Raw genomic sequence first — 23,189 nt, 5'->3', positions numbered from 1 at the left:
CAATAATGCCCGACTTTCGCTAATTATGCCCCCGCCTGGAGAGTCACAGAAAGGCCGCCTTTGCAAACAAGCCGGCTTTGAGCGTGGTGCTTTCTCTTCGGCCTTGCAATAATTAGGTACCACTGAATAGAGTATATACAATTACTCTTGCATGAATTATACGACTTTGCTTATAACCTTATACTGAATACATGCGAGTAAATATTTTTTTAACACAAGTTGTATCCTTGGAAAAACGTGTACATTTTTCCGGGGTTTTTTCATTGTACCACTGTATATAAACACGTACAGGTTTTTACATGGCGTTCGCATATAGCTTAACGATTAAAAACGGATGTTGTCAAAGTTATGGTTGGAAAGTATTTTCTATTTCCATGAACTCAATACAATGGTAATCTTTTACTTGCTTCATCTCGTTACGTTTCCTTGCTTTTCCGAGTTTAGGAAGTTTCAAACTGCCGGCTGACCGAGATATGTCCTCAGTCTAATGCTTAACTAAGAGACGATCCTTTTTTTATATCTCCTAGGTGGCCTTGGAATTCCTAAATCACTAAATGACGTGAGAAAAGAGTCAATATGTTTCAACACAGCAGCTCTTCGACTCATTGGCGTCCGTGGTACAGGAATGCTTTGTCAGGTATTCTATTTCAGGTTTGTTGTAAGTTAAGCTACGTGTTTTTTTAATCATCTACAATTACCCAAGGACAAAGGCAATTTGGTCCTTTCAAAATGAGATCCGTTGCATGGCCTTTCCTGAAGCTCAGTGTTCGCTGCATGTCGGAATGAACCTTGATTTGCGATTCCATTCGATGGGTATGGACTATATGAAATAGATTGTGTCAACAAGCAGGATTCAAATCGCTCGTGTTAAAAATGAGTGAACTGTGTGAACAGATCTTTAATATAGCTCCAATAAAAAGATGTGGAGCGTCCACGAGATGAGATCGAAGCAGTTTTGGGTCTAAAATGCATTCTTCTACACTGTAGCATACTTTGCAGAGCTATCGATATTTCCAACATTTTACAACGGATCTTGCAACCAAATTTTGCAGTTTCACCTATTCTGTATATAAGACACACTTTCAAGTTTGTTCTTTTCGTTTAAATCTAGAATTGTCCTTTATTTTAGTCCCTGCTCATTGTTATTGACACAGCATGCAATGACTATAATGATGATTGCTTACACTAAATATTACATAATTTGCAATGCACTATAGCTACATTTTAACATATCACAGCGCACTAGTATCAATCACAGAGAAGTCTTGTGGTCTTCTTGTTTCTCCGGCTATAACTAACTATAACACTTTCAAACTCACAATTTACTCCTTAAATCAATATCTTTGCAATATATTGATTTGTTTCCCATGTCTGTCGTAAATTTAGAGTGTTTGCATCCGTTTCTGGGCGAATAAACAAACGAACACGCCCAAAAACGTATAGAAAGCTTCGTCATCTTTTCATAAACGTCCAAGTCATGGCTTTGCTGTTGTGTATGCTGATAAACTAACGTTGACTGTATTAATTGATAGCTACTTTCGTTCCTTGTTTTTGAACGTTTGTTGATGATCTTAGAAAACTGTGGTTTACTTCAACCAAATATCATTTGTGTGTGCATATAAGATGGCAAACAAACGATCTTTATTATCAGTTATTATTATTAACAGTGCTTCCACGTGTCGGCTAGTCATGCGTGTAATTTACACTATGACCAATCGATACAGAAGGAAAATTCTGATCGGTGTAATATTCCTTTCAGTGTGATTGATACGGAGAAAATTTTATTCGAAAATTTTATTTGATCTTTGGATGGCTAAAGACCTACCTGTTCGAAAACTCATTTTGAACCGTCGACTCATCCAAATAAGGACCCGGCTACAGGCAATGATTGGACATTACCAGACGTCATCAACTTTTACATTTCTTTCAAAAGCTCATGCAGCTCAAAAAATTAATGAGATTTGACGAATGAGTTGATGAGTGAGATACGAAAGCAAGGGTTTAATTGTTTATACGTGATCTTGATCTCTTACCCGAGATTAAAAGCCTCGTAAAGGGAGGTATATTGGCCAATGTTACTTGTTTGATCTCGACAGCGTTTAATTGCCTTCTCTATACCTCAACAAATCTTATTTTAATGCCTCCAAATCATTCAATTCCTATAGATTTAATCTTGTATATAAGATCGATAAGCTGGATATGTGAATATGCAGCCCCTGTATAAATGGTAGTGGGTAGACTCTTCACGTCTGCACGACTTGTATGCATATTTTGATCAGATCTCGAGCGAGTTTCTTTTCTTATCTGGCGATACTCTGATAGAGCTAAACGACTAATTTCTATTGACTTTTGTTTACGAGGCTACGAGCAAGTTATCTGTGTCATCTGTCATCGGCTTAAAGATATCCTTGTTTGATCCACTGCTTGGTAGATTTCAGCCTGATAAAAGAAGGATTTGTGATACCATTTGTGATGAAAAGAATACGCAGGTTGACGCAAGTGCTTCTTTGTAAATTACCCATGCAAATAAGCATGACCCCTTTTTCATCGAGTACAGATTTTGAAACTTATTATTGATGATTCGAGCATGTGCGCTTTTAAACATTAAGCCTCCTCCCAGTGTATGCTATCGAGTAAATTCACCAGAGTAGATTACCTTGGCTTCGCAAAGCATCAACAACCGTGTACATAACTCACTCAATAACATACGCTAGAAAGAGGGAATCGCCGTGTAGCTGCATTATGCAAGAATATTTGAACAAGTCCGTATATTATCAATATTTGTCGAGCATACTTTATCTAAAGTCCACTTTTTCGGTAAACATAAAACAAATTTTTCGGCCGTTTCGAATAATTAGAGAAACAAAAACAGTAAACAAGAGGTGATTTCTGTGCCCTAACAAATTCAAAACACTTTCAAAATATGTCGGGAGTTACACTTCCTTTTGGGGCTAACCAACTTTTGCCGCAGCGGAAAACAAGATTCATCACAATTAGCGAGCGTTTCTGCTTCCTTTACCCTATCTTCAGCCAGGAGTTTAGTTTAACCTCGACTGACCTGGCTGAAAACTGCTCAAGATTCACCTGCATGGGTGGCTACAACGGACATGTGTTTACGAGTTCTTTAATTTTTGCTAATTAAGAAGCCATACACACGTATCTGCGAGGCTCGCGCCCTGCTTCGCTGAATCAATTCAAGGCTTTCATTCAAGGCAGCTCTTATCTCTTCACAAAAGCTTATCTCATCAATAAGTTGTTGTCTTAAAACAACAAAATCTTCGCGATTGAGTTTTCCGGCGTGTTTCATTCGAGATTGCTCGAAAGATATGAAGGTTTGTTTTTTTTTCCGGAAAAAAACATTTGGTTTGAATGACTCCAGTACCTAATTATCTTGTCTTAATCATTTATGTCACTTTGATGCGCCTATATTTATAAATCTAACTTTACCCGTTTTCTAAATAGCACGCACACTCGGATTTGCGTTCGACGCGGACAGACATTGATGAGACCGTAAATGTGACTTGAGTTTTTTTCATATAATCGCCGGTGTCATGTAGTCGGCTAATATACTTGAATCAAGGATTTAACTAACTGTCGTATGGAATGAGACGTTTTGATCACTGATAAATGTATATTCGTTTATTGAACGAAGAATTCAAGTAGCTAAATATATTCGGTTGCGACCCAAGCTTTCACGAAAACTTCCCACATCACCTAATTTTTATAGCAAAATTGTCTTGATGTGTTTGCATATACTCTATAATTGTATCTTCACACAAATATTTATAATATTTTATGCAATAAAAACTACATAATCATCAAATTTTTCTGGGGTTTCCACCCTATTTGCGGACGAAATACATATCAAGTATTTATACATATAGTTTGTTGCATATATGTAACCCGTCCCGCGGGATTTTATTCACCAGAATCAATATAAAAATATGCAAAGCATCTCAAGGATCTTTTGACGATTTTCAAAACCAGTTCAGGTCGGGCAACATGAACTCTCAATTACATCCAGATGCTCTGAGGAGACTGAAAGCGCTCGGAAAAGTATATTTCACGATCGTAATTGCCGAATGCATGCCAGTTTTGCTGAAGCGCAAATCAATCGATGTCATCACATACTTTGCCAATCTGGGCTGTTGAGCTGTGCATGACAAATCTTGAATATCTGAAGACAAACGGCTGCAATTACACGGGAAAAGATGTCTATGCGCTGTTGCCAAAGTCCATCGTCCATTAGATTGCATGTTTACAGGACACGTGCTCGGTTACGGGCCTGTTTTTCAAACGAAATTTGCGGTCAATTTGGCTGCAGGCTCAGATATAAATTCGCAAATCTTTATTTCTAACATTCATTCGTTAAGGGTTTTTTCTCTAATTCAGAATCAATAGATATTTTATAAGATCACTTCAGTTTTTTAACACAGTGCACATGCTATATCAACCAAACTTAATCGCAGCTCACTAAGTCTTAAACATATAACATGCATGTTGATAGTTTTTTACGGAAAAGATTCAAATACCGGCGATAGAAGCGTGAAGAGAAATATTTATGTTAACAGTTAAGATTTTCTCTTTAAGACTCTGGTTTAAAGGTTTTTCAACTCAATTAACACTTGACGCTTGCATGCAAGTCGAAGACTAGCACCATTCAGACATCTTTAAACCCTGAGATTATCTAAATTGTTTACAAGTTGATTATTACCGACCAGATACCTCATGTTGGATGATGGTTGGGAAATCCAACCTAAAAACGGTTGGAGAATGTTTGCTTCATTATCTGTCACACTTTTTTTTGCCTTTAAGATAGCATATATATAAAATGATAATTGTATATACGTACATTTAAATTACTTACCATTATGCGTATGTAATTATGCAAGTCATAAACTTAGCTATAAATCTCCCGTGCTTGTTAATCGACCTACGGCATAAGACGATTTTGCATAAATTCCCCAATGTAGATTTGCGCTGGTTCGAGACCTTTTTATACTATCGGGAAACGGTGATGCAACTCCAGATATTAAGATGATTACACTTTGCGGCCCTTTGCTACGGTTTCCAGCGTAATTATTGTGTAGGCGCTAATCTATACTTAAAGACGACTTGAAAAAGATGAATGGTTGGTCCCGCCATTATTTCAATTGATGTCTGTTCCGAAGAAGGATATTTTCTTCCCTATTATTGCCCCGAAAATACGTCAATAGGAAACCATGGTTCTTAGCAGCTTGTTGCCGCTCGTAATGGATATTTCTAGGGGCGTATTTTGTGCCCAATTGCATGCTATAGCCCAATAGATAATCACAAATCATAGTCTTTTTGTTTATCTAAAAGCACACTTAAAACGGTGACATCTATATGATGATGATGTGCTAGACATACGAGTTAAACCTTTGGCCGCCATATTAGATGGCTTTCTAATGCCGTATTCGTAAGCTCGTAGGAAGAACAGTCGGTTACTAGTGTTTTTGATCAAGATGGCTGTGAGAAAGACGACCCTGATGCGAATTTATGACTACTAGATCTTTTCCTTACTAAAAGAGCATTTATTTTATCATTAAAGTTTCATACGATCGTTGAAGATCCTTATATTTTGAAAGGGGTTAGCTATATTTGTGTCTGAAAAACTGATAAAATCGAAAAAGTTTGTTGACCGAATTGGCGTCCGATCTGTAAAGGCATTCGGTCCCCCCCCCCCACAGCCAATATTCTCACAATGAAAGACTAGTTTTAAAATATTTGGCGCGCAATATGTGACTATTTGTGATATAATAGGAAAGATTTTTGCCTCGTAAGGCAGTCCAGTCATCTTCTATTTAAAGTGCACGGACTTTGGTTGTTGCGGTTACAAAATTAGTCATTACACATAACACATTCTGAAAAGCTGACGAGGTGAAAATGAAGTGAATAGAACATTAACCTGGGCGGGGCGCCAGGAACTCACGATTTTTACACACTGCAGAGATTTAAACTGTTTTTAATTCAATTTTAAAGCTATCGACTTCAGGGCTTCCCATCGTAATGTCTGCTGTGTGTTTTTCAAGATTGATTGCTGAAAGTCGCTGCGTAATAGATAACCTTCATATCTCGCGGTCTGTTGCTTCCTTGGTCTGGCGAGATGTCGTTCACGTAGCCTGGGGTAATCGATGACTAATCACTATTAAACAAATGTAACAGGTGAATTCACTTGCGCAGAAATAACACTGTGTCATTCAGTCAATAAAAAGTCTTCCAACTAATAAATTATACCTAAAAATAGGTATGTGATGTATGTGTATCTGTCGTTCAAAACTACCTCTTTACAATCAGTGTTTTTCGGTGAAGAAATTAATTAATTCATGGCGAAATAACTAGATTTTATCCTGAGGGTCCAAATACTCCGCAAAGTTGAATAATAATACAATCAGTATTATTACAAAACCTTAATAATACAATCAGTATTACAATAATAATACAAACATTATATCCTGTCTTTGAAAGACATATCAATACACTGGCATAATGGATTAAAACTAGATTAAACCGTATGCTGTATCAGATTCAGAGGACTAAATCGGCTTCTGCGCATCGCCTCTTCTCATAGGGGACTCCATTATTTGGAAATTGCCCAAGTTTCACCTGTTTTGAATTCTTTGAACATAAACTCAATTTCTTATTCATTTAGGAATATAGTAAATTCAAATGGTAATAAATATTCCGACAGGATATTTTAGAGATATAGCAATTCAGTATCAAAACAAAGCGTTTGTTTACATCACCGACTGTAACCCGCCTTAAATCTTCAGTTACTCGATATCAGTTATAATTTTTTGCCATTTTCCACTCCCCCCGCTAATGTTTTTTCATCATGCTACAACAAAACATTGTTGATGAACATTTGAGCAGCCTTTTTCACAGACTGAAACAGTTATCACTGTTTGAGAGGTTGGCATGAATTTGCGCAATCTAAGAAAGGTGCCCTAGCTTTTTGCGATTAGAAATGCGACGAAAGGATGACTCGCCAATCGCTTGAATTTTCAGGATTGAAATTTTTAACATTTCCACATCGGTCAACTGAACATATAAACCTGTAGATACGTGAAAAACGCCTATAGAATAGATCAGGACCAGTTGTTTGGAAGATGGATAAATCCTATATATCTATCGGATAAATCTGCTATCCAGTGGATATAGTTAGCCATTGGATAAAATCGTGTTGCATGAAGCATGAACAATGGAATATAGATAGCTAAAATAGTTTAAATTTACCCGGAGAAAACAGGATTTTCCTGAAATTTCGTACCACAACGTCAACTGTTGCTGATTAGCATTTGAACATTGAATTCATAATCATTATGAATTCTCGATTAGTCACTGAAAAAGACTTGAACAATTGATTTGCTTGATATCTAAATGTTTCCTTTTTCGATTTTGGACACATTGTAATTTTATTCCTTCACCTTGTAACGCTCTGCCTTCCGGTTCTATAACAATTTTACGAACACTGTTTTTAAGTTTTCAGATTGGCTAATCAAAGCGAAGAACAAAAAAGTTCAAACAATATTAGCAGTTTCCTTAGAATAGGTTGAATCTTTCTTTGCACATTCGCATTTATAAACTGATAAGAAGTGTATAATAAATTTACCGCTGTTATCATTGTAAGGGTGTCCAGAAAAACGCCGAACGCAACGGAATGTGTCGCAGCAAGGTGAAACGCTGCTGCCACAAATATAACAATGGCTAGATTGCACTTCGAAAACATTTTAATTGTGAGTACAATCATACAGATTAGTTACAGGAATATTGCATTTTTGTCCTGATAGGACCGTTTTCATCGTAAATGTTTACAGTGCTATCTTGTATTTTACTCTGGGCGGTACGCCGGTACCATTTCTCGATATTTCCCATTCTCGTGACCTCGTCTCTATTAAATATTTATTCGTGCCCAGTCCTTTCACTTTCCGTTGAGGTATTTCCCATAAGACTTATCGGGCTTTGTTTAATGTTTATTCAGAAAACAAGGATTGCAGCATATTATGTTCAAAACAATTTTTTAAAACAATATTTCATGAAATGAATTTGAAAAGTTTCAAGATGTTCACAGATAAAGGTTTTCAAGACGTTAATAATGCTTATACTAGCGATAAAGTAAGTTTCTGATGGAGAAAACGCGTTGTATTCTTCTTTTAAAATGTCAGTAATTACATGGGTCATGTCTCATGGGTGCACGTTCATATTTTTGGTAAATATGCTTACTAAACAGTTTATTGGACAGTGGACATTGAATGATAACACAGTCCTATGACCTTCTCAAGCCTAAATTAAAGTTATTGCTTTTTGAAATGTGCAGATTTATCATTCATGGATTGGGGTGCTTTAATACATAGGTATAAAATCATTGAAATGTTCATGCACAGTTGAGCAGTCAGGAATTCTGTGATTAATTTATTAGGAAACCAAATTTGGTATTTTCTTTTAAGCATTCCAATTATCCAGCTAGACTGAGCTAGCAATAATATTTGGCCTGTAAATCTATTTGGCAATAGTGATTGAATTTGATTTTCTATTACAAAATTAATTAAATATGTTTGGAACAAAAAAATACTAACTTAAAGCCTCTTGCAGTGCTATATCTTTTGTAAAACTATTATAAAAATGAAGTATTTCAAGATTTGTTAATTCAAAATTTCTTCACAACAGATCTATGTAGATGACAGTCACATTAATTTTCATCAACGACTAAGGAAAACTCTATACTATGGTCAATATGCTGATGGTTCATTGCCATCACCAATTGTTACAGGTAAGATTGGGGTTTAGTAGTGCATAGACCACTTTCTTACATGCAACCACCATTTTTATCCACACTATCATCACAACAGAAACCAGGATATTTCTTGAAGATAATGTACCATGAATTGATTTGTATATAAACGCTCATAGGGCTGAATAGTTAGGCCCAAATGTTGTTTTTGTTTCAACCTTCTTGATGTTGAATACATCATTGTTATGAGATCTGCATAGTATAATTCTCAGGGGTTAATCTTGACTACTTCTGTTTTTTGTCAACAGTTTGTTATACTACTGATACGAGTGCTTGTACCACAGTACAAATAAATAAAGTCGTGCTATTACATAACTTTCTAAAGTCTTTACATTGACCATGGGAAATCTTCTAGTCATTTCATAACCTGACAGGATACAAACAGCTTAAGATAACAAAACTTTCTTACTTTCTTTATTGCACAACCCAATTTTTCAATCAAAAATGTTTAGACTGCATTTAAATTGATGTCACATGTTAGAAAGACACCATAAACAAAGCTGTAGTACTGGGATTCGGGCATGAACATATCCTTCATTTCTTATTAAATTTACCAATGTCGCTCATTAGGCACAATGAGAGCAGCATTTTCATCAATTTATGGTATTCAAATTCTGCATTTCATCAGTTTTTATCACTTTTTGGATGATTCCAAAGGATCATTTTGAGCTTTTTTTTTAGTTTGTACTGTACCTAGTCGTAGTTTTAGTTCCTAAATAGCGTGCAATGTATGAAGATGTATCTTGTTTGTTCTAACAGATGTTGCTGTGAGATTAATCAATTCCAAAACAAGTGGAAAGAAATCTTTGGATAAACACCAAGCGACAAGGATAACAAGGTGTGAAGAATGTTTAGCCTACAAAATTTGAGGTGTCAAGCAAATAGCATGTCCTGTCTATCTCTGAGTTAGCACAAACAATTCATTACTTGATAACTGCAGAATCTTTTTCTAGAACATATATGATAACATATATTTTAATAGTACATACAAGTGACACTGGTATTTTGTGTGTATTGACTTGTAGGTGTATTTTTTATATAGACGTGCTAGAATTTCTCCATGTGCACTGATGATGGGCATTTTGTACACAGAAAGACTTGCACAGAGCAATCCAAGCTACCTTAAGAAGGTTTCTTCATCTGACCTGTTTATGGTGTCCATGGTATGTGTGTAGTTTTAATTTTCAGAAAGAAAGTATTTATAGTAACCCAACTAGGTTCGAAATGAAGTCACTACTTCGTCGATTCTGCGTTTTTCGTATATTTAAATGAATTCAGGATTGTCGTGTTTTAAAGGATGAACGAGTTGATAAGTTATATAAGTATTGAGCTATGATTCCTCAGCCAAATTCATTCTTTGACATCTTTTCTTAGGCAGATATCGAACCCAAATCGTAGCAACAGTCTCCTTTTGACAGAATTTGACCAACTCTGATAGCGCTCCATTCCTAATCGATACTATAAATTCAATCAGTAATCATGTTGACTCGCAAATTTGTGTTGTATTTTAAAGCTTGTTGCTTCGAAATATCTATATGATGATGGCGAGGATGAAGATGCCTATAACTATGACTGGTGTAAAGCAGGTTTGTATTGAAGTCTTAATTTGTTGTGGGTGGGCTTCCGAAAGGTGACTTTAGCAGTGACTATGAGTACGACTGCGAGTATTCGTCATTTTCCCGCCAAACTCGATGCATTTGCCTACGCCATTTGACGAAACTCGTAGTCGTTAGGCTTTTCAATACGAAACTAACCATCAAACTTTGCTTTCACTTGGGAAGGCGCATGCTTCATGTGGAAGAGGTATTTTGCCTTCCAGAAGAGGTTCAATGGAATCTTAGTGAGGACTTGCAGCTCCGCGCTCCAACCCCTAAAAACCAGGCAATAGTTATATTAATTTGAATCTCATTTTTTAGGCAATTACCATATTCGCGATCTGAACCGACTGGAGCGAGAGTTCCTGAGCTCAATTGTAAGTAAAACTACAGTATACTGTCTCGTTACACTAGCAAACTTTAATGATGTACTGGAACCCATGGTAGGGCCCTGGGCGATGGTAAAAGACACTGACCCTTGGCAAATTTGAACCAGTGTTCCCAGCATTCCCCCCGATTGTTTGAAAAATATACAAATTGACTTTTACGTTATAAAAACCGAGTGGTTGTGAGTGAGGTTCCCCGACATGAATCCAACAAAAGCCTGCATGTGTGAATCCGGGCAGCGCTTTACCACTCCGCTACGAAAAACCTTGCTTGTAAGAACAGGCACAAACTCGTGGTGACAGAGTGTTCATTAATTTCATTTATTAAAGGAATGGAGAATATTCGTTAGCTGCAAGGAATTTTTCGACTTTGTTAACAGAGTGGAAACAAGGTAAGCAAGTGTTCTTTGCTTGCAAATGGTTTATTTATTGGCTTATTAAGAATACCAGCAGTTACATAAATGATATTGGTTTCATGTTCCAGGGTGGCGCTGGATCAAGGACAAGAACGTGGTTGGTATTCGTATTTGGACATGAACACTCTTTTAGAAAACTTGATGTTTCGACATTTTCTCACTAAATATTTGAAATCAACTGGGAAGGTTAGTATATTACCCTTTTTTCCTCTTCATAACTCTGGTTTCTTTCCAAAGATAGCTTCAAAATTTCGTGGAAAGTTAATTAATGAATGCGTTTTTATTTGAATTTTCGAGATCTTTTTTTCATTGCGAATTTACCGGTCATTTTCTGAATGTAAATTTGTGGTTGATTTATAACAGCTATATGTGATATTATCAAAGTCATTGATCATATGAAATACTCCTACAGGTGCGCTTTGGAAAATACAGAAAGCTGTAGATTGAACTATTTCGGTCTTCTCTACGTATTAGCCTCAGTTGCACATGCGCCCCTTCAGTCGCTAATGCGCACACAGTCTTGCTGAGCTAAAGCTTAACGATAAGCGTTGCTAAAGGTTGTCCGATAAAGTATTAAGGCCCTCGTTATGGCGGTTTCTTTGATGGCATATAACCGCTGTCCTTACGTATCCTCTAACCGTGCACACGCGAAATTTTTTTTTTACGGCGTGTGGTGTTTGGGGATTAACTTCGACAGTGCTAGGGTTGCTAGGGCCTTTTGATCGCCTCCTTTAAAGACAGATTGATCGGTTTGACGACTTTCTTTTCGAAAATTAAGATGAGCTGTAGCCTGTGTAGTTTGTACATGCATGCATGTACTTTATTGCTATAATAAACAGATCAAAAACAAAACAGGTGCAAGAATATTATAACAAACAGATCACAAAACCTAATAGTATATCTAGGTTGATTTCAATCCCATGATGTCAGCAAAGGGTAAAATTCTCTGGGACTTCCTAAATGCACAAATTAATCCGTATCAGCATTGTTCACTTCAAATCTTTGAAATATTTGTTTCACAGTAAAAGAGATATTTTTGTTATGATCTATATGCCTTTAAACTAGTGTTATAAACATTGTCTTTGTAAACATTGATTGCTCTTTGTATGTCTAAAATGGAAACAAATTCTTTCTTCCAGACAATTCTCAGTTGCACTGTGGCCTATTCCTTATCTGTCGCCTTACTTTTCTCCGCTTCTGCATGCTTTTTGGCAAAAGACCATCATTCACGTCAAAACTCGCGAGCTTTCTTCTCTCCGAGATCGGAATCATCCACGTCGTTTATGCCGAAAATAGGACACTCTGAATATTCCTTAAAAATCTCACAAACTGTCCGAAAACGGAGAACGAGATTACCGGGTAATGAATTGAACTCAAAACAGGACAATTTTAACGCTTTGAAACCTAATCAGACAAATCATACCAAGGGAGATATTTGTGACCAATGTGGATCGACTATGATGACTTGGGGTAGCAAAGGATCTTTCATGGCGGACCGGTTTAGTTCTAAATTCCCAGGATGCGTTTTGGGATCGCGGTATTGCGACCTTTCGCTAAATGACACGTCATATGATGATGAATTGCTGGCTAGTGGTTTTATTCGTGTACTGTCGTTTATGAAATTACCATTTCATAACCGGAGTTGGTTTTACGGTTCCGTGCGGTTTCCGATTTGGGAGAACGCGTATTCTGATATACTAATAGGGTTCAGTACATCCACTGCCGCGGCTGCTTGATAGCTGATTTTTAGTTTTCATGTTTGCAGGTTGTGTATAGGCTTAGTTAGATCATATATAGTTCATGCAGGCTCATTTGCACTTGTTCAGTTGCGATTCTTTTTTTGGTAGATGTAGACAAGCAAATATGACCCCGTTCGCACTATATCGAATTCACGTGGTCACGACATCAGTAGACCCTATAAGTTGTTTTACGGTCGGAAACTCTGTCTCCAGAACTTTTCCTTTCGGCAGTTCATGTTAAAACAATCATGCTATCATACTTTTAGGGCTAAAACTCGCTTTGGCATAGCTAATTTTCATGTCGTGATCATGCGAATCAGTTGTGGTGTAAACAGGGCCTAAGTTAACGGAGGAGAGACAGTGGCTAATGAGCCAACAATTTGCCTTCGCTGAATATCGTTGAATTGAAAACGGGAGGAAATCGAAGTTCTCATTCACCAAGCTTGGGGCAAAAAATTAGTTTGCATTTAGTCACTACAAAGCTGATTATTTGAGAAAACCCAACCTGTTGAAAAATATTTTTTACAAACATGAACAGGTGACTGGACAAATTTTAATAACGCCTAGGTGATTGTTGCGAAATTATCCGAGTTTTGTGGAGCCAATCAAATTTCGTGTAATATCAGACTTCGCATTTGACGAATTGACGTCATTATAAGAAAGGTCTATTGAGGCCCTTGCATGGAAGTGGCGAATTGCGATTTCCGAGATGGTAGCGAATCTAGGTCAAAACAATCACCCTATAGACTATGAGGGGAGTAATGTTCAAATCAGTTAGAAAACCGTGCATGTTTGTGTCCAGACAAAAATAACATGTGCAGCCTGTAGTTAGCTATGAGGAAGATTGGAAATAGGCTAGTTATAAAAAAAATCATAAATAATAAAAGATTAGTTGTAATTGGGTCTTTTACAACATGGAATAGTCTATATACAATTTTTACACATTTACAGTTTTTTAATTGCCTTTGTCGCTTGGGTAATGGTTAACAACATTGAATCCATTATTGTTTGGATATCATTCTTCAAGTTATTTCACTGGTTCTTCGACATCGGTAGCTGAAAAAAATTATTCGTTTCAGTGTTGCCATGGTTATAATCGTTGTTTTGCAGATTTTGTTCGACCTCGATCACATCATATTAAAATTTATAAAAATTAAGTCTAAGCATCACATATTTCCTGGAAACCTTTGAAAAGAAAATTTTCCCAGCTTGATGTACAAATTCGTCCAACGACATCGTTTTCCCAGTGTTTTGAGAGAAACTGTCAGCGAGCGCCTTAAAATGAAAGTTTTAAGGAACATTTCAGAACTTAGAATAACAAAACACTTCCATGACTTGAGATTTTGTTGTTTACACATATTAATATCATGGCTGCCTCGAAATCCTTTGTTTTACTAGTACCGATTAACAACTAAATAACCCGATGCATAAACATTAGGAACGATTACTAACTAATCGTCCCTAATGTTTATGCCAAATACCCGCCTTTGTTATTTATTTATCTCCCAGCACATCGAATAACTTTAAAAGTATTCCTATTGTCTCGGTAGCCATAATATTACAAACTACAGGGTGTATAAAAAAAAAACGCAACACTTAATATTCATGAATATCCTTTTTGTTCCACAACACAAAAGACGTTTGGCCCCTGGAATGCGAGAAAGCTTGTAATCATATTCTAGCGGCACAATCGTCGGTAAACAAAGTCGGGTGCGTAAACCAACGAGCTGAAATGAGAGTATTTAACGAGTAAGATTTTATTTACAATTTATTTTACAAGGTCGACAGTTAGCATTCAAGTTATCATGCACGACAATAAAAACTCGTTGTTCGGTTGTTAGCTGCACCATTATTAGTTTAGCTGATTTGACTATTAGCAGTTGAACTGTACGATTAGAAGCCATTTTAAAATCCCAGGGGCATAAAATCTATTGAGCTTATGAACAATATGAATTTTAGAATATTAAGTGTTGCGTTTTTTTTTTGAGACACCCTGTATAAAGGCGGATTTCCACTTACAGCGAAATCGTTCGCTAGCGAAAAATTTGCATATTTTCTTTTGAATTGAGAACAGTCAAGTCGAATTAATTTATTTATACTGTTAAAATTCAAAAGAAAATATGCAAATATTTCGCTAGCGAACGATTTCGCTGTAAGTGGAAATCCGCCTTAATAAAATTAAATGCGATTAAATGTCCCACAAGCTTCGGCAGGTTTATAGTAAAAGTCCCTTGGCTTTCGCCCTAAACCTGCCTCGGCTTTCGGGGACATTTAATCGCTAATCGACCTCAAAGCCATGCTATTACTTATAAATAGTTACCCTTTTCATTGCTATATCGACATTCTGCGCGCTCAAAGAAACGCCAGCTTCTAAAATACTAGAAACAGGAAAAGGTTTTTATCGGAAATTGTATTAGAATTTTTCATAGGGCACTGAACTCACAACGCAACTGGGCTAACTTTTATTATTTCAAAAAGATTTATTGGGATTCCTATGACTGTAGTAAACTTTTTAGGCTGATCTCAGATTATATACACTATAGTGTAAACCAAGCAGCCCTAATTTTACCTGAGACCAGAAGTTTCTTTTGTACGCGATACTGAAGTCGTCAGTTGAGATAGCATTGTTATACAAAGGGTGTAATCCGCATGACCTGAGAATATAAAATTTGAAAAGTTTTTCATAGCTTGACTATATCTAGGCTCAGCTATTGCATTGCAACAGCTTAAACATTTGTAATTAATCTGCAGAAAAAAGAAGCTGAAAGTCGGTTATACTCAACGCTTTTTTCAGTAGTGATATAGACAGCCACTTAATTGGTAAAGATGAAAACAGGTAGCACATCTAGCTATCCAAAATTGAAAAAAAGACAACCTACCTTTGCCTGATAGATCTAATTCTTGAAAAAGTGACTTGGCTTCAGAAATGAAATCTATACAAGGTGAAGTCAGGTGAATTATCATCATTATCATGACATGGCTCTGCGTAGTTTGAAAAACCATCAACCCAGTGAATTGATGCAAATATTTCTTTCCTATGACAATATGCGTCACTGGTTGGTTTGAGAGCTGCAAGAAAGAGTTGCCATGGTCACCGCCTTGGAACTATCACTAGATGGCCTTCACATTCGAAACCACAACAAGAAATGCAAAGAAAAGTACGATCCAGGTGCATGCTGTTAAAAAATAACTTCCAAACGGAAATACACTGGCTGCAGAACGAACATTTGTAAGACTGTCTAGATTTAAAAAAGTGCTATGCCTAAAGTTTATCATTTGTTTGCTGCATAGAATAGTGAAAGATAGAAAGTATACTAAAACAGGGGAAAAGCCATTATTGCCGAAGAGTAGCAAAACAAAAGCGTGAGTGCAAAAGTCGAACAGACGTATCAATGGCTGCTTTTCCACGTACCCGCACGCCAAATAAAACCTGCAATCTGTGCCTGCAAGCAGTGTATGGGGAACTAAGAATGAACAAAATGCGTGGTGAAATATCACAAATATAAAGATGACGTCAACAGCATGTTAATATTTGCTTGTCCTGTGGGTTAGTTGTTAATCCAAAGTGGCCATGGCTTGGGACAAGTCCTGATGCCCTAATTTTTTATGAGAAGGAAGAGTCTATGTATGGAGCAGTGGAAGTAAAATGCCCAGCATCCAAAGCCAGCATGAATGTCATGGAAGCATGCAAAGACAAATCCTTCTATTTGGAGATTGTAAATGGAAAACCATGTCAATTATTATCACCAATGTCAAGGTGTCATGGCAATATGCCAGTTAAATTTCTTGGATTTTGTGGTTTATACAGTGTGTGATTTGCATGTGGAAAGAATTTATTTCAATGATGAGGAATGGAGGAAGGATAGGTTATCTGAGCTAACCACATTTTATTTTTCTTACTTAATGAATAATACAATTAACAATTAATAGTTTCCTTGCTGTTGTAACCAATATGTTGTAAGTGGTTAAGTATTTGTTCATTCATGTGGAATGAAAACACAATGTTAAACAACAATATTTTGCAATATAACATACTATAAAAAGTGAAACTGGAGAATTAGTAAAAACTTTACCAGTTCTACTCCTCATGTTCTTTTATCAATGGCCTGAAAAATAAACTAAGGTATGAGCAAATAACCCATATTTTGTTTAGGTCTGCAGCCATTGATATTTGCAAGGGTTGTTTCAAGATGTGGAAGCTTTTGATCCTTTGTAAAGCCCGTTCAACATGAATTCAATGTTTGGCAATTTGCCTTGTTTTTAATTCATCTGCCTCAGAAAATTGCCTCTGGTCACCAAGAAAAGGGGGTACATTCAATGAAACACCCAAGGGAAGGTCCTCCTCAATCTCAAAACCCCTACCACCCATGGCTTCATCCCCTTTCTCCAGAAGCTTTAAGATCCCACAGTCAATTGTCAGTTGCTTGTATGATGTATTGCCTGCATAAAGTTAAGATAAAAAGGTCAAGTCACCCTGTGGAGAAATCCCAACCAAACCTTTACCGGTGTTGTGATTTTTGTACGTCGAAAATGTAGCACTTTGGCTTCTTGGTTGTGAGGGCATTTCTATAAAAACCTCAGTACGGTCAATAACCCTTGTGTTTGGATAACTTTCTTTGAAACTTTGGGGCATGTTTTCTTTCACATACTTCTGCGATGGCCACATAGGAATGGTCCTCACCCATCTATACAAAAAATCTAGCCATGTCACCCAGATTCTGGATACTTGGGATACTGAAAGATTAAACCTATTGGCCAAATCTCTCTCCAACAAGCCTAGTCTTAGTCGTGTCAAGCACATAAATAGTTCCTCTTCTGGGGAAAGCATTCTCTTTGGCCCACATTTATCATCCATTGCTCCTTTATTTGTGCTGTTACATGACCCAATATATTAAAGCCTTTCACATGCTGGACTAAGGTAGTTATAAAAAGCTTTGAATGTACTGTAGTTAGGGAATCCAGTATAGAACTCAAAATCAGTGCTATTATCTTTAAAACGATCAATTGAAAAACTACGTTGCTGAACCTTCTCCTTTAAAACAGAAATATCATCTCTTTGCTCTTTGTTCTTGGTCTCAAGTGTTTGAACAATATGTTCAAGTTCTAAAGTTTTATCTCTTAAAAGTGTAAGCTCATTTGGTTGGTCATTTTGCGGAATATCCTCGCCAGTGTAATCTCTTTCTCTGCATTTGGATGTTGTTCTGGGTTTCGTTGGTGTAGGGTTTTTCCATAAGTTTTGGAAGATTATTAAGACAAGTTTTCTTGCCACTCACAAAATGTTCCGAACAAACACGATGATAACTATTTGGCACAAAATTTGCTCTACAAATCCAATGTAACCATTGCTTTCTCAGGTTTTTATCTGATGGAATTTTATAAAATGACAGCTCTGGATTTCGTTTAGTATTGCTATTACAGGTTGGCATACAGCAGGTTGTTCCACCACCACCTTTTTGCTTTCTTTTACAACATTCTTTTTCTTAAACTTTTATCTGTCTCCGAAGAAGTGCTTGGCTCATTTTCCAAGTCAAATAGGCATCAAATTTTATTAATGTTAAGTTAACCTAGCTTTCAATATTAAATTTGTAAGGACCTGCCTGTTTTTAATTTAAAATACCTACTGCTAAATTTAAAATATATATATATATATATATACAAGTTTATTAATAATTACTTTATTTATAAAAATCGCCTAAAACAAATTTATTATTGATCTAAAAACTATTAAGTTACCGATATATTAAAATTTTATACAATTTAACAACCTAAACCTACTGTTTATTTTGACAGGAAGCGAGTTTAGCACAACAACGGAAGCAGAAATATAAAACAACAGCTCAAACGCTTTTTTACTTGGCGTTTATATAATGCAACAGAGCCGGGGCCTCAAAAAACCGGTTTTATGAATAGGTTGGTTTGGTTTAGTTTCTTTTCGCGCCAAAATATATATAAACATTGCATTGGAAACCATGCTGGATCGAACGAGCAACGAACATCGCGACTTGCGTTTGTCGATTTCAAGAAGGGAATAAATCCTTACGAACCGCTCGATCTTTGCCATCTTATGAGATCGAAATCCAAAAACTACACACGCATATATGTAGGAAAAATGGTGAAGACACGGGCGATTGCCGAGCGTACTCACCTGAAAACGTTGAGAAGAAGCTACATATTTATCTTCGTTTTGCACCAAATCGACAATTCGATATTAAAGTGCGACAAAGTGCTAAAAACAAGCAATTTCCCTCGCATTCAAAATGCTCGCTCATCGGCGGCCATTTCGCTTGCAAGTGATGCCTACCACTTTCCCCATGATGCATTGCTATAATGCAAATTGCCCTTAGTAGTAAACGCATCAATTGTAATATGATATAGTTGTATAACAGTAAACAGAACTTGCACATTTTTTGCCAAGGCTTAGCTCTCTTGTGGCCAATTCTTTAAAGGCCAGCGTTGCAATGCATACCTATCAGTTTTTTTCTTACAGAAGATATATAATTAATAAATAATAGAACGAATTGAGCCGGAATTTCAATGGTAAATTGCACTCCCATTCGTTTTATTATCATTATCAATAATTATATTCACGTGACAGCTGTTCGACAACCTCGATCCGATCTGCGTATGATCCGTGTGACCAGTCACAAATTTCCTGCCCAGTTTGCACTCGCATATATTGTGCATCAGATGATAAAGTTCGCTATACTCAACATCGTTAGCAATAATGCCTTATCCAAGAGTACAGCCGAAAATAAATTATATGAGTGGCCAATTTAAAATAGAATGTCAGGAACATGGTCGCCTTCTGCAACATCAAATTACGGCCCTCCACAGGCTTTATGAATGGTTTGGTGGGGAAAATATCAGAAACGATATAGCTTTGGTATGCATGCCTACCGGTTCAGGTAAGACTGGAATTATCGCTTGCCTGCCATACTGTCTTGGCTGTATTTATGAAGTGGACGGTCAACCGCGGTACCCATTCGACAAACCTATTCTAGTAGTTGCTCCTGACCTTGCAATACAAAATCAACTGGTAGAAGAGTTAACCCTATTGACGCCTAAAACGCCATTTTTAAAACGAAGAAACATCGTCCCGGATGATCGGAACGACGTTCTTCCTACGGCGATGAAGATCGAGAATAAAGATGATTTGAGTGACCAACAAAATCTCCGAAACAAGGAATTAATCATCACGAATGCACAGAAATTCGTGGGCGAAGATTGGATGAACGACTTCGACAGTAACTTGTTTCGCCTTCTCATAGTAGACGAAGCCCATCATTATCCGGCTGCCACATGGAAACGGATTGTTGATAAATTTCGCAGCACAGAATGCCCCGTTGTGTTTTTTACAGCCACGCCATTTCGAACGGACGGGCAGTTAGTGTTGGGGGAACAAAACGGGACTGGTATTGCTTATCATCTTAAATTAAACGATGCAGTTAATGGAAGAATAATACGTGAGAGCAGTTTCCATGAAATTGATGCAGAAGGTGAGCCTAGGTTTCGGAATCCGGAAGCTTACACAGACGCCGAAAAAAGTCGCGCACGTAAAACGGTTGCAATCCTCGACAAAGTAAAAGAGTTGCTGGACGATAAAAGAAGAAATTTTCGCGATGCACCGCATATGGCCATAGCTATATGTAACAACGTTAAACAAGCACAGCTACTTCTTGAACTTTGGCAAAGTTCCTACCCTAACGAATCAGCCGATTGCTACCACTCTAAAATGCAAAGACAAAGACAAGAAGATGTTATGAGTCGACTAAAAGACAACCAATTGAGTCTGGTCATTGTTGCAAGAAAACTTCTAGAAGGCTTCGATCACCCGCCCATCAGTATTGCTGCCATTACATATAAGATTACATCGCCTGCCCGCTTTGTCCAATTCGTCGGAAGAGCACAGCGAATTCTTCGCCGGGAAGGATATATTGAATCCGAGGAGTTACTCGCCGACATCGTAACTCACAAAGATTACAAACAACAACGGAATTTCGATAACTTTAAGACTGAGAAACTTATCGCCGAAGTGAGAGGCGATGAAGATGATGACGACAATGATGCGTGAGGACGATGTTTTACAGTCTGATATCTAATTTCGCCTCGAAAAATTTGTTCCTACAATGTTATGTCTTATCATAGTCTATATATCATTGTCTATGACATGTCTTTTGGATTGTCTATGGTTATATCGATAGTAATGATGAGCATAGTTTTAACTTTAATGATGTAGCTTTAGTATTTGCATGTATAATGAACATGATTTAAATTTATAGGAAAAATTTACCAGGAAAGAACTTTGAATTTTGAACCTTATTACTTATATAGTTCAGGTTATTAGGATACCATATCAATGATTTAATAAAGTTTTTTTATAGGCTTAATCCTTGGTTCGGGCTGAACGTTTGCTGGATTAGACTTAGTGTTTCGATTTGACAATATTCCAATGATACGATCCTGCAACTTACCTTTAAGCAAAAAGCAGCATGTGACGCCAGATGAAAAATCGTTAAACCTAACCAACTCGTGTGTTCGTTTTTGTAGCAACTGCAACAAGGTATCCGATTCATTAGATGAAATATCCCTAAGAATGGGCATGTGGTCATAACTTAATACACTCCCGTACAACATCAAATATATTTGATATATAATATTGACAATGTCTTGTTTATCAGCAAAATCCTTACTGTCCCAAATTTTCAAATAGCAGGTAGTACTCTGATAAACAAGAATTGCCAAAACCAATTCCTTTTCTGTTTGTATAGCATAAGAAAATAATACGGTACTTAGTTCTGCTCAGATTTGGTGATTTAGATAATTTTTAGCTACACTAGTGAAGGTGATTAAACCAATGTTCTAAACTGGACATCATTCCTGTATATAACAGGGTGGAAGGACTTGATTTGGGGAAGGTTTTTTGGGGGGAGGGATTTTCTGTTAATTTGAAGTGTAAAAAGTAGCACTAGGGGCCAGTGCCCAAAAATTATGTACCTGCACAACACAGCCAACAATTCGTTGTATGATTTTCCAATCAGTCCTTTCAGACCCTGACCACATTTCTGTCTGTTCAACACAGTGTAGGCTTTCAAGAGATTATTCTCATAAGAAGGCTTGGTGTGGTGACTCAGACACAAATATTGATAGGCCTGAGTAACACTGGATACATGCTCAGCAACATTTGAGAAACTAGTAAGAGAAGTTAAATTTCAGTTCCAGTTAGTAGCAGACACTATGACACTATGAATTATATAATATATAAAATTTGAATCTTGGACCATAAACACATTCAGAAATTTTAGTTTTCAAAGCACTGTTCTTATATATGGTTCATCTTCAAGTGAATGTTCGCTATCAATCATTAAATGCAACACTTCACAAAATCTTATGATATTCAAGTGGGTGGAAGACATGTAAAAAAAGTATGGTCCTAATAGGGACAATAACCCAATGTGCACTGGTGCAGTTAGCTGAATGGAGTAATACTGCACTATATAAGAAATGCCAAACAAAGTTTTGTCCCGCTATACACCCTTCGTGGTCATGTAGGCCATATCCTAAATTAGGCTGTACTGATTTCAATATATATAAGTTATTCACTCACTACTCAGCAATATAGGCTACAGGATCATCTGGCCTATTTTCCAATATTATAGAAAGAACCTCTTGCATCTGACGCGTTACACCGACCCGCGCTGAAAATGAAATAAACGTTAGAACTACGTGCACAGTGCACACAATAATGCTTTCGAGTATTTTCATTCGTGTTTTTACGAAAAAAAAGGAAGAAAATGCGGAATACTACGTTTCACATTTGTATTTGAAGCTAATTTAATATTTAGGAAATATATACCTCTAATAATTTCTTCCTAAGTACCACGAGCGTAGCGTCAAAACGATTCAAAGGACGAAATCGTTCTAGAAGCAACAACGCCCGTGTGCACATAGCCTGAAAAACCAAGTTTGCTGTATTGTTTTGTAGGTTTTAAATAAAACTATATTTTTTGTCTATCTTTTTAGCATTTTATAATAGCGTATTCCTGGCTTTAGTTCAGCAGAATAAATCGGCAAAAATTATTTTCAAATAGTGTGATAGTAGTTATTTATTATAATTAAGAACTACCTAAAAAATCCCCTGGACTTTCCGACTTTTCAGACCTCGAACTAGTCAGTTCGTCTTGTTTTGATGATTTTTTGTCGGCCATCTTGCGATTGATTGTTTTGGTCGCGCTGAAATTCCT

The 23,189-nt window shown here is 36.8% G+C and overlaps 3 protein-coding genes across 7 annotated transcripts; 2 read left to right on the top strand and 1 right to left on the bottom strand.

Moving 5' to 3' along the window:
- The first annotated feature begins 295 nt into the window (after nt 1-295).
- Nucleotides 296-13,826, top strand: LOC114517833 (protein CNPPD1-like). 2 transcript variants are annotated; one of them, XM_028537657.1, is made up of 10 exons: nt 296-391; nt 528-637; nt 8,689-8,791; nt 9,572-9,650; nt 9,855-9,975; nt 10,326-10,398; nt 10,729-10,784; nt 11,124-11,185; nt 11,278-11,395; nt 12,349-13,826. In XM_028537657.1, the coding sequence occupies exons 2-10, from the start codon at nt 626-628 to the stop codon at nt 12,943-12,945; spliced, it is 1,221 nt and encodes a 406-aa protein (XP_028393458.1). In that variant the 5' UTR covers nt 296-391; nt 528-625; the 3' UTR covers nt 12,946-13,826. The 2 variants fall into 2 exon arrangements, with proteins under 2 accessions (XP_028393458.1, XP_028393457.1); XM_028537656.1 differs by lacking the exons at nt 296-391; nt 528-637 and adding an exon at nt 4,145-8,136.
- A 17-nt stretch (nt 13,827-13,843) lies between these two features.
- On the bottom strand, nt 13,844-23,153 carry LOC114517835 (tubulin polyglutamylase complex subunit 1-like). 3 transcript variants are annotated; one of them, XM_028537661.1, is made up of 9 exons: nt 23,072-23,153; nt 22,553-22,643; nt 21,943-22,137; nt 21,420-21,535; nt 15,828-15,881; nt 15,518-15,602; nt 15,269-15,326; nt 14,134-14,223; nt 13,844-14,004 (listed from the first exon to the last, which is right to left on the bottom strand). In XM_028537661.1, exons 1-9 carry the CDS (start codon nt 23,151-23,153, stop codon nt 13,981-13,983), a joined length of 795 nt encoding a protein of 264 aa, XP_028393462.1. In that variant the 3' UTR covers nt 13,844-13,980. The 3 variants fall into 3 exon arrangements, with proteins under 3 accessions (XP_028393462.1, XP_028393463.1, XP_028393461.1); XM_028537662.1 differs by adding an exon at nt 22,802-22,897 and having other exon boundaries at nt 13,844-14,223; nt 23,072-23,151; XM_028537660.1 differs by having other exon boundaries at nt 13,844-14,223.
- LOC114517832 (putative ATP-dependent helicase IRC3) lies at nt 19,577-21,393 on the top strand. 2 transcript variants are annotated; one of them, XM_028537655.1, is made up of 2 exons: nt 19,577-20,463; nt 20,494-21,393. In XM_028537655.1, exons 1-2 carry the CDS (start codon nt 19,673-19,675, stop codon nt 21,017-21,019), a joined length of 1,317 nt encoding a protein of 438 aa, XP_028393456.1. In that variant the 5' UTR covers nt 19,577-19,672; the 3' UTR covers nt 21,020-21,393. The 2 variants fall into 2 exon arrangements, with proteins under 2 accessions (XP_028393456.1, XP_028393454.1); XM_028537653.1 differs by having other exon boundaries at nt 19,577-21,393.
- Nucleotides 23,154-23,189: the final 36 nt, after the last annotated feature.

The sequence above is a fragment of the Dendronephthya gigantea genome, unplaced genomic scaffold (genome assembly GCF_004324835.1).
Source record: "Dendronephthya gigantea isolate DGI-Jeju-01 unplaced genomic scaffold, DenGig_1.0 000009F, whole genome shotgun sequence".
Lineage (NCBI taxonomy): Eukaryota > Metazoa > Cnidaria > Anthozoa > Malacalcyonacea > Nephtheidae > Dendronephthya > Dendronephthya gigantea.
Note: the sequence above shows the minus strand (reverse complement) of the source record. Positions and strands in the feature narration are given on the sequence as shown.

Bases quoted from the DNA above. Each gene is read 5' to 3' on its own strand.
- LOC114517833 (XM_028537656.1), top strand. From the start codon at position 8,062: ATGAATTTGAAAAGTTTCAAGATGTTCACAGATAAAGGTTTTCAAGAC. The intron at 8,792-9,571 runs GTAAGATTGGGG...TTGTTCTAACAG, and splicing joins GCCATCACCAATTGTTACAG to ATGTTGCTGTGAGATTAATC. The intron at 11,186-11,277 runs GTAAGCAAGTGT...TTCATGTTCCAG, and splicing joins GTTAACAGAGTGGAAACAAG to GGTGGCGCTGGATCAAGGAC.
- LOC114517832 (XM_028537653.1), top strand. From the start codon at position 19,673: ATGCCTTATCCAAGAGTACAGCCGAAAATAAATTATATGAGTGGCCAA.
- LOC114517835 (XM_028537660.1), bottom strand. From the start codon at position 23,153: ATGGCCGACAAAAAATCATCAAAACAAGACGAACTGACTAGTTCGAGG. The intron at 22,138-22,552 runs GTGAGTGAATAA...TTCTCTTACTAG, and splicing joins GTAGCCTATATTGCTGAGTA to TTTCTCAAATGTTGCTGAGC. The intron at 15,882-21,419 runs GTAAGTTGCAGG...CACCTTGTATAG, and splicing joins ATGCTGCTTTTTGCTTAAAG to ATTTCATTTCTGAAGCCAAG.